General features: G+C 40.8%; 1 protein-coding gene across 1 annotated transcript in view; it reads right to left on the bottom strand.

The window, feature by feature from the left end:
- Positions 1–14,365, bottom strand: part of Dnah5 (dynein axonemal heavy chain 5) — a 249,501-nt gene that overhangs the window by 212,618 nt on the left and 22,518 nt on the right. Inside the window, exons 4-11 of the mRNA XM_031360281.1 lie at positions 12,835–12,995; positions 11,705–11,926; positions 9,159–9,296; positions 8,050–8,226; positions 4,596–4,709; positions 3,575–3,682; positions 1,709–1,831; positions 687–902 (exon numbers count right to left, since the gene is read on the bottom strand). Coding sequence (XP_031216141.1) covers positions 687–902; positions 1,709–1,831; positions 3,575–3,682; positions 4,596–4,709; positions 8,050–8,226; positions 9,159–9,296; positions 11,705–11,926; positions 12,835–12,995 — 1,259 coding nt within the window. The remainder of the gene's footprint in view (positions 1–686; positions 903–1,708; positions 1,832–3,574; positions 3,683–4,595; positions 4,710–8,049; positions 8,227–9,158; positions 9,297–11,704; positions 11,927–12,834; positions 12,996–14,365) is intronic.

Genomic DNA, 14,365 nt, shown 5'->3' with positions numbered 1-14,365 from the left:
CAGTTATTGGAGAGAAAGTGGCTCGCTCATCTCTGAGTGCAGGAGTGAAAGCACTCCTGGGGAGGATGGGTCTCTCCTGGTAGGACCAGTGCACAGCGGGCTGTGGAACAACCTCAGCTCTCTGGGGCAGGTCTCTCCTGGCAGGACCAGTGCACAGGGGGCTGCCAGTGCACAGCGGGCTGTGGAACAGCCTCAGCTCTCTGGGGCAGATGGCAGACCGGAAGGATCCTGTCCCATCGGCTCCACTGTTTCTGTGTTCCTCGTGCTCCTGGCTGGCCCCGCTCTACACAGTTATTAGAGAGAAAGTGTCTATCTCACCTCCAAGCTGGGAAATGAAAGCGCTCCTGGGAGAACAGCTCTCTCCAGGCATTATCCGTGCACAATGGGCTATGGATCAGCCTCAGCTCAGGGGTGCAGATGGCGGACCCGGACAGGGAAACATTATATTTTAACTGTTCTCTTTTGTTACTAATGAAAGTGCTTTTTCTTAAAGATGATTAACTTGAAACTGTTGGGACTTCATGCTTGTAACCACATACCTGAGACTAGTACCATTATGCAATTCTCAAATGAATCCAATTTCCTTATTATTAAAGAATCATGATTTGTCTAAGTATCACTGTTCTGTAAAATATTTAAGTTTAGTTCTGGGCAGTGACAGGAAATCATACTCAAATGTATAATACCTGGTACTTTGTCGCCAAGTCCTCCAGCCCCTCTATTTTGGAATCCTGCAGGACTGCATATGTCTTGAACTTAGTGAAGATGTCCATTATCTTGACCAAACGTCGGTGGAAAGTTTCAAATTTTCCAAAAATATACATCTCACTAAAGTCAAATTGTTTTTCACTTGGATTTTGCTTAAGCTTTTGTTTTGTCTCCTGAAAGCAGGACTGGTATCCCTGATGGTCAAGAGCAAAGAATGCAGGACTCAGGTAGAGAACAAATAGGGTAGAATACAAAATCTGACCTCAAACCCTAGCATGGAAGAAAGGGAGGAGGAGGAGAAGGAGGGAGGGAGGAAGGGAGGAAAGAAGGAAAGGGGAAGAGAAAGAGAGAAGGAAGGAGAAAGAGGGAGGGAAGGAGGGAGGGAGAAATGGCAGAAGGGATGAATGGAGGAATGGAAAGAGAGAGGGGAAGAGAGTAAGAGAGGAAGGGAGGGGAGGAAAGGGGGAAGGGGAAGAGAGGGAAAGAGGAAAGGAGAAACAGGAGGAAGAGGGAGGGCAGAGAAAGAGAGGAGTTCATCTATTTCTAAAATGAAGGTAGTGACAAAGTTAGACTGAGAATATTCTCATAACTGTATTCCTTTCCAATTAGCCATCAGTCTGAACCATTATCTTTCTCCATCTTCTAATCCAATAAACTACTACTTTAGTGCAACTCAAGCCTGTGTCTTGTCCTCCTTGGTCCCACTATTCCAGTAACAGAATCACCTCATCTCCTTGCTGGTCTATATAATACTTAAGAACTATCGAAACTTAGTTACTAGTGTATCTCAGAACTTTAATAGAATAAATGAATAAACTTTCTCGGCATGCTTATTAACACTCAATTTTCTTAGCAGCAAAGTTATTTTGTAAAAAGAAAATAACTACTATTCTGCTTAGCAACCAAACAATAGCATTGTTGAATGATTTAATATGGTCCCAAAAAATGTAACACAAAGAACAAGACACAGGAGCACACTGCTGAGCTCCAGTACCCTTACCTCCTTAAGTTTAACCGCTGCTGCTATTTTTTGCATAACAATCTCCTGAGGCTGGCTCCAGATGGTGGCAGTACCATTGTTAGTGATATGGGCTTTACATGCAGATATCATCTGATTTGTCACCTGGAATTTTCCCAAAAAATAATGTCAAGTACATAAGACTCTCATGAATTATGAATCTGAATAAAGCCCTCCAGTCTTCTCCCTCTCAGAATCCAGACTGTGACTTTCAACTTCGGCTTTGCTCTCCCCTCTCAATTCTGATCCACTGTAACCCTCTAATACAGTCAAAAGCCACAGTTCGGATTATGGTTGGCAATCCCAGAATGATGGAGGAAGGGTCATTGTCTTCAGTAATGAAGCCAGTAGTAAGTTACTTGGTGCAGTGAATGGCTCCTCACTGATGCCCTATGAATCACAAAGCAAAAAATACAAGATTTGAAAGTGGGATGGGGATTTTATAGGAAGAAGTGGGGATTGATGGGGTTGGAGAGGTGAATGTGGCCCAAAGCTATTATATGAGCATGGATTGTCAAAGAACAGATTTTAAAGTGATGTGTGAAACCAGAGTTGAACACCCCATGAAAGGCCAACCATGGAGTTCACGCATTAATGCAAAAATTAAGATCTTAACCAATCAAAGGATTGGCTCCCCTGTCTAACAGCCATGAGGATTTCCTCTGCAGGTTCCCTTCTCTAATGTCTACCTCATAGTTAACTAGCACAGTGTAAAGTGCAGTGAAAACATCAGAAAGAGGACATCAGAGAAACATGATAAAGCTAATGCAGAAAGCTACTAATATTATATTCACCCCTCCAGACTTCAAAATATCTTCTTCAAAACCTTCCTTATCATTTTAAATAAGTCAATAGCATAATTAAGTGTACAACAAAAAAGGGTTGGTACCAATCAGGTCAAGAAGTGAGAACAGGGCTAGATAGATAGCTCAGCAGTGAAGAATGCTTCTTGTTCCTTTGAAGGACCCAGGTTAGATTCCCAGCATCCACATGATGGCTAAAAACCATCTGAAACTTCATGTCCAGGAGACCCAATACCCTCGTCTAGCATATTCAGACACTGAGCATGTGCATGGTACACAGACATCATACTTGCAAGCAAAACTTCCGTGCAAATAAAATAAAAATAAATTACTCTTAAAAGTGAGAGTACAAACAGAACAATATTAGCCATATGTTCATGCCCATTGGTTTTAGGACTCTATTGTGTGTTGGGAGCTAAGTCAATATAATTTCTTCTCTTATACTACTTGAAAATGTCTGTTAAAAAAGTTTCTGATCATTTGGTAGTTTCATAGCACATACAAATAATACTCATGAAATATCAATTAATCATACAAATAGACTTTTGTGTCTCATTTACCCAGGAAATATCCCCCTCTGACCCAAAATATCTACATGTCAGAGTATGGTCTTACAGTTGTAAACATCATTTTAATTAATCAGAAAAATCCTTGCCTCTTCATCTCTGAAGTATGGGAATTACAGCCATGAGCTACCATAACTAGCTTAGCACCACTTTTCATGATTAAAATTTACGTAATAGTAAACAATGGCAAGCTAAAAATCACACAGGAAAATTCTGAAAAGAATCTTAGTTTTTAATATGTACAATAATAGAATATTTATTGTAGCAGTTACTTTAGAAAACAATGCTTTGTTTGCTAAAACCCACCTGTCACATAAATTTAATTCTATATCCATAATATAGAATTTAATTCCATATCTATAAGTCTTCTTAAATATAAAGAGCACAGATACTAGATCAGGCCAAGTTAATAGATTTTAATTACCCAAAAATTGGCCATTGGCAGCCTTGTGGCCACAAATTCTCTCCTACACACTCACCTTTACAAACAGAGATGTGATCTTCTCGGAGGTATTATAGTAGTGAGAGATGCTGTAGACCATCTTAATTGCATTTATAAGTGTAGGAATAGCATCTATCATAGTTACCTAGAAGAGATTCCAGAAGTTTTCAGAGGAAAAATATCAAATTAAGCAAAATTCCAATTATGAGAATCTAATCATTCTATTTTCATTAAAATAAAGTTTAAGATTATTAACAAAAAATATCTTAAATAGTACCTGACAGTTTATACAAATAGATTTTATAAAAAATTATTTCTATTATTTTGGTCATATCTGGTACATCAAAATTTATTTCAGTGCCAAAGACTTGCTGTTCATGACAAGTATGTTATGCTAACTGTTGTTTTTGTAATATACATAAACTAAACATATACATAAAGCTAACAGACTTTTCTAGAACACAAGCCAATGACTTTCCCCATAGTTCTTTGGGGTAAACTCTAGACTATCAACTTCAACATTGAATGAGAAATGTAATTCAATGCACTTTTTAAATATAACATTTTTTTAAATATACAACATTCAAAATAGATGATGATAATACATAGATGATAGATTGAGAGATGATAGATAGACAAAGGGATGATTGATAGACAATTGATAGATAAATAAAAGTTACATATATACTAGATAGATGGATGGTTGATAAACAATTGATAAATAAATAGAAGATACATATATACTAGATAGATAGATAATTGGATAGATAGATAGATAGATAGATAGATAGATAGATAGATAGATAGATAGATAGAGATAGATAGAGAGATAGAGAGGTAGAGAGATAGATAGAGAGCTAGATATAGATAGATATGGTAAATGATAGATGAGGACATAAGATATAAACAAAGCTATGTGAATGTATTTTTTTGAGAATATTAGATTTCTAAAACCTTTCCAGCAAACAGTCACATCTCTCAGCTAAAATTCAGTACTCCATCCAGCTAGTGCAGAGAGGGTCACCAGTGGACTAAAAGGGTCAGAAACCTTAACTCACAGGGTCACTGCTATACAAAGGGTCACAACATTTCTCCAGTGTGTACAAATACTTGACATTGTCCTTTGCTTCATTGGCTGCATCGGTGATCCTAATGTCTGTATCCCGCCAAACCTAAGCACAGCACAGAAGAACAATGTTCACACACTTATCCCAGACAATTGCAAAGTAAGAGCTACTAAAGATCACTCCGATCCCCTTGGCATCTCCATTTGCTTCCTGCCTCCTCCAATTAAAATAATGAATCTTAGAAGGATGTGAAAAAGCAAGTCAGAAAAAATCAACTACATGTTTCAGGGCATTTATTTTTGGATTTCTCTTGTATACTCCATTCTAACAGAGACCAGCACAGCCCTGCAAAACCACAACTGCCTGAAGTGTGGCCACCAGACTAGCTCCCTGTCTCATGCTAATATTTTCCATATTCTCTCCATTCCAACCTGAGTTCCCTTTCCCCATACTTATGACCATTTGGTGGCACCGCAAGCATTTATTCTAACTACCAACTATCTTTCAAAGCATTCAAATAGAAAGTTATCTAAATATTAAAGGAGATACAGCATGCAGAATTGGCTTTATGCAAATCCTAGTGTTAGTAATTCTGAACTGTCCTATATCACAATATGTAAAGTCACTGTAAAGCACATAACATAAGAATAATGACTTGCCAGGTGGTGGTGGCGCACGCCTTTAATCCCAGCACTTGGGAGGCAGAGGCAGGCAGATTTCTGAGTTCGAGGCCAGCCTGGTCTACAGAGTGAGTTCCAGGAGAGAAAAACCCTGTTTTGAAAAACAAACAAACAAACAAAAAATAATGACTTATGACTAATAACTTGCTACTAATAAATAGAGTACGAAAGAAGTGATGATGCTTTACTCCCAGGCTTAGCTTGCAAAGACTGTGCCTTCTAGATTGGGAGCCCTCTTACATATTCTGTACTTCTCTTTAAAGGAAGCCTGGTACTACACCCACGAGGTGCCTGTGAACGGGAACATGTGGTGAGAACTGAAGGATGCCTCTGACCAACAAAGAGCAGCCATGTCATGAAAAAACTTGGAAGCAAGCCTTTCCTGTATGGACCTGCAGAGGAGGCAACTGCTCAGATGCAGCCTCATAGGAACCTTGAGTCAGAAGCAGCTAGCTCAGCTACACCACAGTTCCTGGTCTGAGGTAAAAATATTGTTTTCAACTGGCAGAGCCTCTCAGGAAACAGCTATATCAGGCTCGTGTCAGCCAGCACTTGCTGGCATCCACAATAGTGTCTGGGTTTGGGGATTGAATATGGGAAGGATTCCCAGGTGCAGGAATCTCTGGATTGTCCTTCCTTCAGTGTCTGCTCCATAGTTAGTCTCTACAACTCCTTCCTTGAGTATTTTGTTCCCCCTTCTAAGAAGGATCGAAGTATCCATACTTTGGTCTTCCTTCTTCTTGAGTTTCTTGTGGTTTGTGGATTGTATCTGGGGTATTCTGAGCTTCTGGGCTAATATCCACTTGTAAGCCGCCTTACCCATCCAGTGGAAGTAAGGAGGCAAACAATGAGCTCTTCCCCATGCAGTTTTATTAGGATCCTTGTAATCTTGCTTGTTACATCTTACTTATTTCTACTTACATTTTATTAGTTACACCTTGTTTCTTACATCTTACTTATTACTATTTCTACTTACTCCTATTCCTATTCTTAGTTCTATTCATACATCTTACATCTATCCTTACATACTTACTCCTATCTATCATACTTACTCTTCTATATCCCATACTTACTCTTCTATCCCATCACCAGCCCTAATTCTACATACTTACTATCTCTACATACTTACTCTCTCTCTAGTCTCTCTCCAGCCTCCAGCCCTTGTGGGTTAAATATTTTCCCCATATGGGCCACCAAATGTAAGCTGCCTTTCCGTCCAGCAGAAATAAGGAGGCAAACACGAGCCCTTCTCCAAGCAGGTTTTATTCAGGAACATTTATTTTTACTTCTTCTTAATAATCTCTCTAATCTCATCTAGTATCTCTAGTAGTAGTCTCTAGTACTCTCTCTAATCTCCTCAGTAGTCGACCCTCAGTAGTATCTAGTAGTCTCTCTATCAGCCTCCCAAGTAGCTGGGACTACAGGCGTGCACCACCACTGCCTGGCTCATAATAATCCTCTCTCTCTAACCTCCAGCCTTCGCAGGTTAAATACTTTTCCTGGTCCCAATCAGCATCAGCTATGTGGCAAAGCATAATAGGCTGCAGGAAATTCATACCAGCTTGCGTCACAAACTGGAGGCACTCAGCTTCTCCAACTAATGGTTTGATTATCATTGCTCTCTGCTTTGGCCGGAGACCAGGTGTTCAATATAGGGTGGCAGCTGCGGCTCCCCACATCCACTTATCAGTGAGTGCATACCATGTGTGTTCTTTTGTGAGTGGGTTACTTCACTCAGGATGATATTCTCCAGATCCATCCATCTTCCTAAGAATTTCATGAATTCATTATTTTTAATCGCTAAGTAGTACTCCATTGTATAGATGTACCACATTTTCTGTATTCATTCCTCTGTTGAGGGATATCTGGGCTTTTTTCCAGTTTCTGGCTATTATAAATAAGGCTGCTATGAACATAGTGGAGCATGTGTCCTTATCACATGATGGAGCATCTTCTGGGTATATGCCCAGGAGTGGTGTAGCTGGGTCCTCAGGTAGAGGCTCACAGCCATCCATTGGACTGAGCACAGGATCCCCAATGAAGGAGCTAGTGAAAGGACCTAAGGAGCTGAAGGGGTTTACAGATCCTTAGGAAGAACAACAATATGAACTAACTAGTACCCTCAGAGTTCCCAGGGACTAAACCACCAACCAAAGAGTACTCATGGTTGGACTCATGGCTCCAGCTACATATGTAGCAGAGGATGGCCTAGTCGGTCATCAATGGGACCCTTCCTCCTGTGAAGGTTCTATGCCCCAGTGTAGGGGAATGCCAGGGCCAGGAAGTGGGAGTAGGTGGGTTGGTGAGCAGGGGGAGGAGGAGGGAACAGGGCTTTTTTTTTCAGAGGGGAAACCGGGAAAGGGGAAATCACTCAAAATATAAATAAAGAAAATATCTAATTAAAAAAATATTGTTCTCAGCTGGTGAGTTTTAGGGCTACATGCTTTGCAGTATAAAAGTTATATATGAGGACAGACTTCACAGTTGCTGCTGTATTGTCTGAATATATTGCATGTGTGCATGTTTTCTTGTATAAGTCATATGATCACATAACATCTCACTAATTGCAATGCTCACTGATAATACATATACATACAAGTATAACAGCCAACCAATGTCTTTAACTCGAAGGCTTTAACCCAGCATCTTAAAGATTTTCATGCTGGTAAAATAATATCACCTCTCTGTTCCTCATTGCTCTGTGGTGTTGGTTCAGAGAATTCTCCTATTCTCATACTACAAACAGTGGCAAAATGGCTACGAACCTTCAGAAGCTTGGACTTGGCCGCAGCAAGCACTGCCAGCACAGCCTTCACATCAGGGCTTTTCAATTGATCTAAAAGGTAATTAAATTTGGAGAGCCTTTTTTTCCAATGCTCCAACTCTGCTCGGGGCCCAACATCATCTGCTTCCTTCCGCAGCTGATTGTTCTCAGCAAGGATCTGTAGATGCAGAGGAAGAACGGTTGTATGAGATCTGGGGTATAAAAGACCTGCATGAGCCAAGAAAAAAAAAAGGCAGGAACAGAGAAAGGATACTGTGTGAATCATGTATTTTATTCAGTTCCGTGACTCTAATGATGGACTCTGACTAACCCAACATGCACCTTTGTTTGTTTCCAATTGACTTTAGCTAACAATGACTTAGGTGATGACTTTGAATGAGCTCCAGATGCCATGATTAAATGCAGTTTCCTTGCCTGTTATTTAAATGCATATACTGAAGCAACACAACCTCGGGGAAACTTCATGCCCTAAGCAGGGTGATTCTATATGTACATATCATTTGGATGGAAGAGTCGCCTCCATTTAGAAGTTTCCCAAAACTTTTGAAAGTTTTTGTCTTTGTAAGGGAGGGTTGCAAGTTAGTGCAGGTATCTTTGGAAGTCAGATAAGGGTGTTGGATTCCCTGAAGCAGGAGTTCCAGATAGTTCTACATCACTTGATGTGAATGCTAAAAACTGAACTCAAGACCTCTGCAAAAGCAGCAAATGCTCTTAGCCACTAAGAGCCCTCTGCTTATTTATATATTTATATATTTAAGTCTGAAGCTCTCAGTTGAAGAACACAATGAATTCCCCTATACTTCCACAGATGTTTTCTTAAGAAGAATTAGCAAAGTGTAGCCTTCTGGTCACTAAGTTCACAAAAGCACCCATTTCTACTTCCTCAGAGCCCTAATCGTCCTTAATAATGACCATAAAGATGTGATCTTCTTCCTAAATAGTGACCATAAGTAGAAGCCACACTAAGCTCCCTTCTTTATTAGAGTGTGTGCTATGATATGAGGACAGTGAGAATACCAGTATAGAATTATTCCATCAGCGACTCTGGAGATGTAGCTTCTGAAATGACCAGAGGATTCTGGGAGTTACCTGCTCAGTCTGTTTAATCCACACTCTCATGCAGCACTCTACTTTTTCCACAGTCTCGGGGTTGCTAGCTAGAGCCAAGTAGTCCGTGGGTTCCTTCAGAGATTTTAATTCAACTATGTCACATTTTTGAAGGTTCACCTAATTCAAATTAAGATTACAATAAGAAGAAAATGTTTTAAAATGCCTATATAATCTTTTTGGTCAATTTGGTTCTATTTGGAGCTCAATAGAATCTTAACTTTACTCTCTTGATCACTCAAAAAAAAATGCTTACTGAAAGGGCAGTGACTAGTAATGACAACAACAATAATATAATACCTACTTTTCTCTATGTCTTTTTTTTCCTTTATGTCTTTTCTACAAAATATTCTAAGGTCAAATTGGGGGAGATATTAGAAATAATATATCATGAAACTAATAAAATAATTAGAAATATTCACCAAGTTATAACACCACAGAGAAAGAGTCAACCTGAAGGAAATTAGCATGGGTGGTGGAAGTGGGTAATTGTTTCTATCACTGAATTCCTTCTTCGAACTAACGAGAGAAAACAATTCCCATGTCTTCATGGTTAGCAAATTCGGTTGCAAATGCTTGAGTAGAGTTTAGAGGGTATCAACTCACAAATAAGCACACGTGGCATGTCAAATCGCAATATGGCCCTCTCTGTTCCTATGAATACTTTCCTTCTGGTGAAAGTGTTTCTTAAAACTTGTGTGCATCTCAGAACTCAGTGCTTGAATTCAATTTGGCTTTTACCCTCAATAGAGATATGGTTCATATCTCAGCATGTTCAGAGCCAACAGAACTGCCATTGCTATTTGTCACTTAGAAGACATAAGATGGAGTCTCTAAATTAAATAGAGCACCAAAGAATGCTCAAGAGAGATGGGCATGGAAGTGTATGTGGTGGTACCTCCCACTACCAGGGTCTGCCATAGGAACACACCCCCACTGAAATTCCTCCTGAAGAAGGCTGCTCATTGCCTTCCTTTTGATTCATACAGAATAAGCCCTGTCAGCACTCATCTCTGATAGTCTCTGTTCCCGCCTCCGAGCCCACTCTTTCCCAGTAGGATGGCTTGACAGGCCTTTGGTTCCAAGCCAAGTTCTGCATCTCCTCAGTTCTACTAGTATGACTGGGAAATCTGATTCCACAACTGCCTCATTCCTCACCCTTGCTTCACCCTCACAGAGCTCTTACACACCTATTCAAGTAACATAAGCACCCAAGACCACCCTGTGCTTTTACTGCCACTGATCTGTCCTGGGGGTCTTCTAGCATTCCTCCGTGGTCCTACACACCTAGTTAATCATGCACACAACTAAGATGTTAGCTGGGAGGAACTCCTATCCCTGCCTGAATAAAGTATGCTCAATAACTCCAATACTACATCATTTGGTTAATATAGTTTCCACTCAAAATACTGAAACAGGCTCAGTATTCCCTGGAGAGGTGGGGAGCTGCCTTGCTGTGGTTACCATAGGAGCTACATCCTCCTACCACATATACCTGACTTTAGCTTGCACCTTCTCTGCTCACCTTTCTGTATCTGTCTGTCTCTATGCCTTTCTCTCTGTGTCTCTGTATCTGTATCTGTCTCTCTGTCTCTCTCTCTGTATCACACACATACACACTCCAGGTACACATGAGTGTGCAGCCACCAACCTCCTAAATCATTAACAAAATGTATTGCACAAGTCATATAAAAGGCAAATCTCATATTTGCCAAGCTTGCTATTAAAAGCTCAACTTCCTCCAGGCATATTAATTCCTCTTTCCTTCTTCCATGACTTCTGTATTTTCCATTCACCCCATTAGGCCTCTTCTTGTTTAATACACACACACACACACACACACACACACACACACTCACACCTGCACACATATACATACAGACACACATGCATACTATACACATACAGACACACACACATACCCACATGTACACACAGACACACACACACATACCCACATGTACACACAAACACACACACATACACACATACACACCAGTGTAGCTCCAAACCCCTTTTCATTTAAGGATATGTATTAATGTCACAAGTGTTCCATGCTCCATCTGACAAACTGAGTAAAACCTTACATTACAATAAAATAAGCAGTTTTCAACCTGTGGGTCACAACCTCTTTGGGGGGGTGTCAAACGACCCTTTTACAGGAGTTGTATATCAGATACCCAACATATCAGATATTCACATTACAAGTTTTAACAGTAGAAAGTTACATTTATGAAGTAGCAACTTCATAGTTTTATGGTGGGGGGAGGGATTACCTATAACATAAGGAACTGAATTAAAGGGCCACAGCATTAGAAAGGTTGAGAACCACAGCTATAAACATTTTTACAGACATCAAAAGCATTAAGCCATGCACACTCTGTTTAAGTCAAGCCACAGTCAGATCCTAAGAAGATGCTAAACTTACCTACACTTTCAAGACTTCCGACACAGTAGAATGAAGCCTTCGTAAGAAAAGCATCTCCCTCATATTTTGTGTTTTTAATGAGCTGCTTGCTCCTCCTTACCTTCTCCTTCAGACTGTTCTGTGCACCTGACAAGATGTTCACAAAACCTTCCAGAGAGCTCAGGAACTCCTGCCGAATGCTGGATGCATCCTGTAGCCCCTCAAGCTCACCCCAGCCATGGTTTGAGGCCCTGAGAGCTGGGATGAAGATGTCTGAGAGCAGACGCCTCATGCTGTTCAACAGGCCCCCATCTGCTGTGTCTAACATGTTAAAGCTCACCTCCTGGAAAACAGTTTCATCACCCTGTATCATCAAAATCAGCCTCAACCACAGCACGGCAATGAAGTCGCTGAACATGTTAATTAACCAGATAGCAAGTGAATCTTTTTTTTTTAATACCCTGTTTGAGAAGAATACTTCTGTACCTGTCCAAATTATAAGCCTCTAAATAAAAAATAAAATAAATTGGGTTCTAGATGTTTGCCGGCTTATTTTGCTACAAGAAAATAATGAGGTCACTCAGCCTCTAACAGATAGGGAACAACTATATGGGTGCACTTTGCTTTACACAGCACATAAAGTTGCATATCCACTTTTTGAAATCTTGTCATTAAGTAAATTATTTGGTGAGAGACTCTTTTGGAAAGAAAAGAGCTCCCTCTCTACACAGAATGCTGTGTGAATTTTTTTTTTTTTTTTTGGTTTTTCGAGACAGGGTTTTTCTGTGTAGCCCTGGCTATCCTGGAACTTACTCTGTAAACCAGGCTGGCCTCGAACTCAGAAATCCACCTGCCTCTGCCTCCCAAGTGCTGGGATTAAAGGCGTATGCCACCACTACCCCGGGAATGAATATTTTATTAGTAAATTGAATATCAAGCCCTCATTATCAAAAGAGAAGGCAATATCTTCTTAATTGTCTGTGAAGTCCAGATAAATAAATAAATAAATAAATAAATAAATAAATAAATAAGGGGGGGTTCGTGCTATTTATTTATTTGTACATGTATCTCCTGGGGATTAAACTGAGATCATTGCCTACACTAAGCAAGTACTTGACCACTAAACTAAAGCCCCAGACCCTGAAGGCAGCTTTAGATCCTTTAAATAGCCCGTGCTTATCTCCACAAGACAGGCTAGAAATGAGCAATGCACGTGGTTTGGAGATTTGAGATAAATGGCTGTCTCCTTACCCGGTGGATGTTCTCAGCTGTAATGGCTTTGGATGGGTCAGACCTGATGAAGAACACACATGCTCCCATAAGAGCAACATCCTTTCCTTCGGTCACGAACACCTTGGGCTTTTTCATCTTTCCGGAAACAGGATTCACCCCTCCTGAGGAGCCAAACTGCCCTATAAATACAAAACAACTTTAGTCTCACAAATGCTGCTTGGGGTGTAGAGGGTTGCCACCTAGGATAGAGATTCCTTCCAGAAATTACTATGGCTGACCTGCCCATGTGCTTCAGAGAGACTCATCTCTTGAATAAGAGTCTCACCCTGAAAGAGATCTAAAAGGGTCTGTTGGGTTTCAGATCATGGGAGCAGTGAAAGAGACTGGGGTGGGGAGAGGGTAGGAAACAAAAATCACTGACTGGTTGGCATACATTGTGTTCCAGCATCTCCCCTGGGCACCACATCTACACTACTAAAGCTTACACTCTGAGGCACCTGAGAGCCTTCCTAAGCTGTACCAGCCACAAATGGCAGAGACAAGATCAAAGCCAGCCTTAACTACAAAACTCAGGACTCTCACTTCAATGACACCATCACAATCCAGGCAGTGGGTCAGTTCTCTATATTGCTAGTGTCAGGCCTGCCTGGGCAGAGGCAGGATGACAAAGAAACTGATGTTCTTGCTCTAGAGTGAGACCAGGGCTTTGGCCTCCATCTGCTTCCTAACCAAATGAGCTTACCAATAATTTCTCATTTTATGTGTATTGGGTATGGGGCCAAGGAGCCATGGGACCCAGGAAACCAGGCCTGGAGCAAGAGTCGGGTCAAGGTGTGTACAAATCCCAGAAATCTCATCCTTAGATTGGCAGAAGGACAGATAGTCAGGTTAAAGTTCCCCTCTCCTCATAAGGTTTTGTCCAGCAGCACCTGGAATTCCTCCTTATACAAATGCTAACACCCTAAGCCCAGCCAATGATGTACACTTGCACCAATAGCACCTAAACATCCCCCAAGGGTTTAGATAGTCTTTGTTCCCCACATTAAATTGAACTGCTTCCCAAGAGTCTGTTCTCTATGTGCTCACCTCACCTGAGGTCTCTTAGCTCTGGTAGTCCTGCCCTGCTTCCCCTCTCAGGATCTGCTAATTGTGATCATGATCCAACTATGAATGGCATGTGCATGTTCTGCCTGCCTGTATGTTCCCACATATGTGACTGCTGCCCAAAGGGGCAGAAGAGGTGTCAGATCCACTGGAACTGGAGTTGCAGAGGATTGTATACACCATGTGGACACAAAGGGCTTGACCGGCATCCTCCACAAGAGCAGCCAACGTTACCTCAGCAGCTCCTCTCATATTGTTTAAAAATAGGATAGGCTATCCTAATTTAACATTTTTTTTTTTGTAGAATGTATGCAGGATTATTTGTGGGATGATTAGGAGTTTGTGTATGTGAACCACTTATAAAATTCTGTAAGCGTATTAGGTCATCAAGCATGATCAGAAAAATCTGAAAGCTCATGTTGGTTGTCCAAGTGTGTTGTCTGCA

Source organism: Mastomys coucha, unplaced genomic scaffold (genome assembly GCF_008632895.1).
Source record: "Mastomys coucha isolate ucsf_1 unplaced genomic scaffold, UCSF_Mcou_1 pScaffold8, whole genome shotgun sequence".
Lineage (NCBI taxonomy): Eukaryota > Metazoa > Chordata > Mammalia > Rodentia > Muridae > Mastomys > Mastomys coucha.
This window is presented reverse-complemented; position numbering and strand designations above follow the sequence as displayed.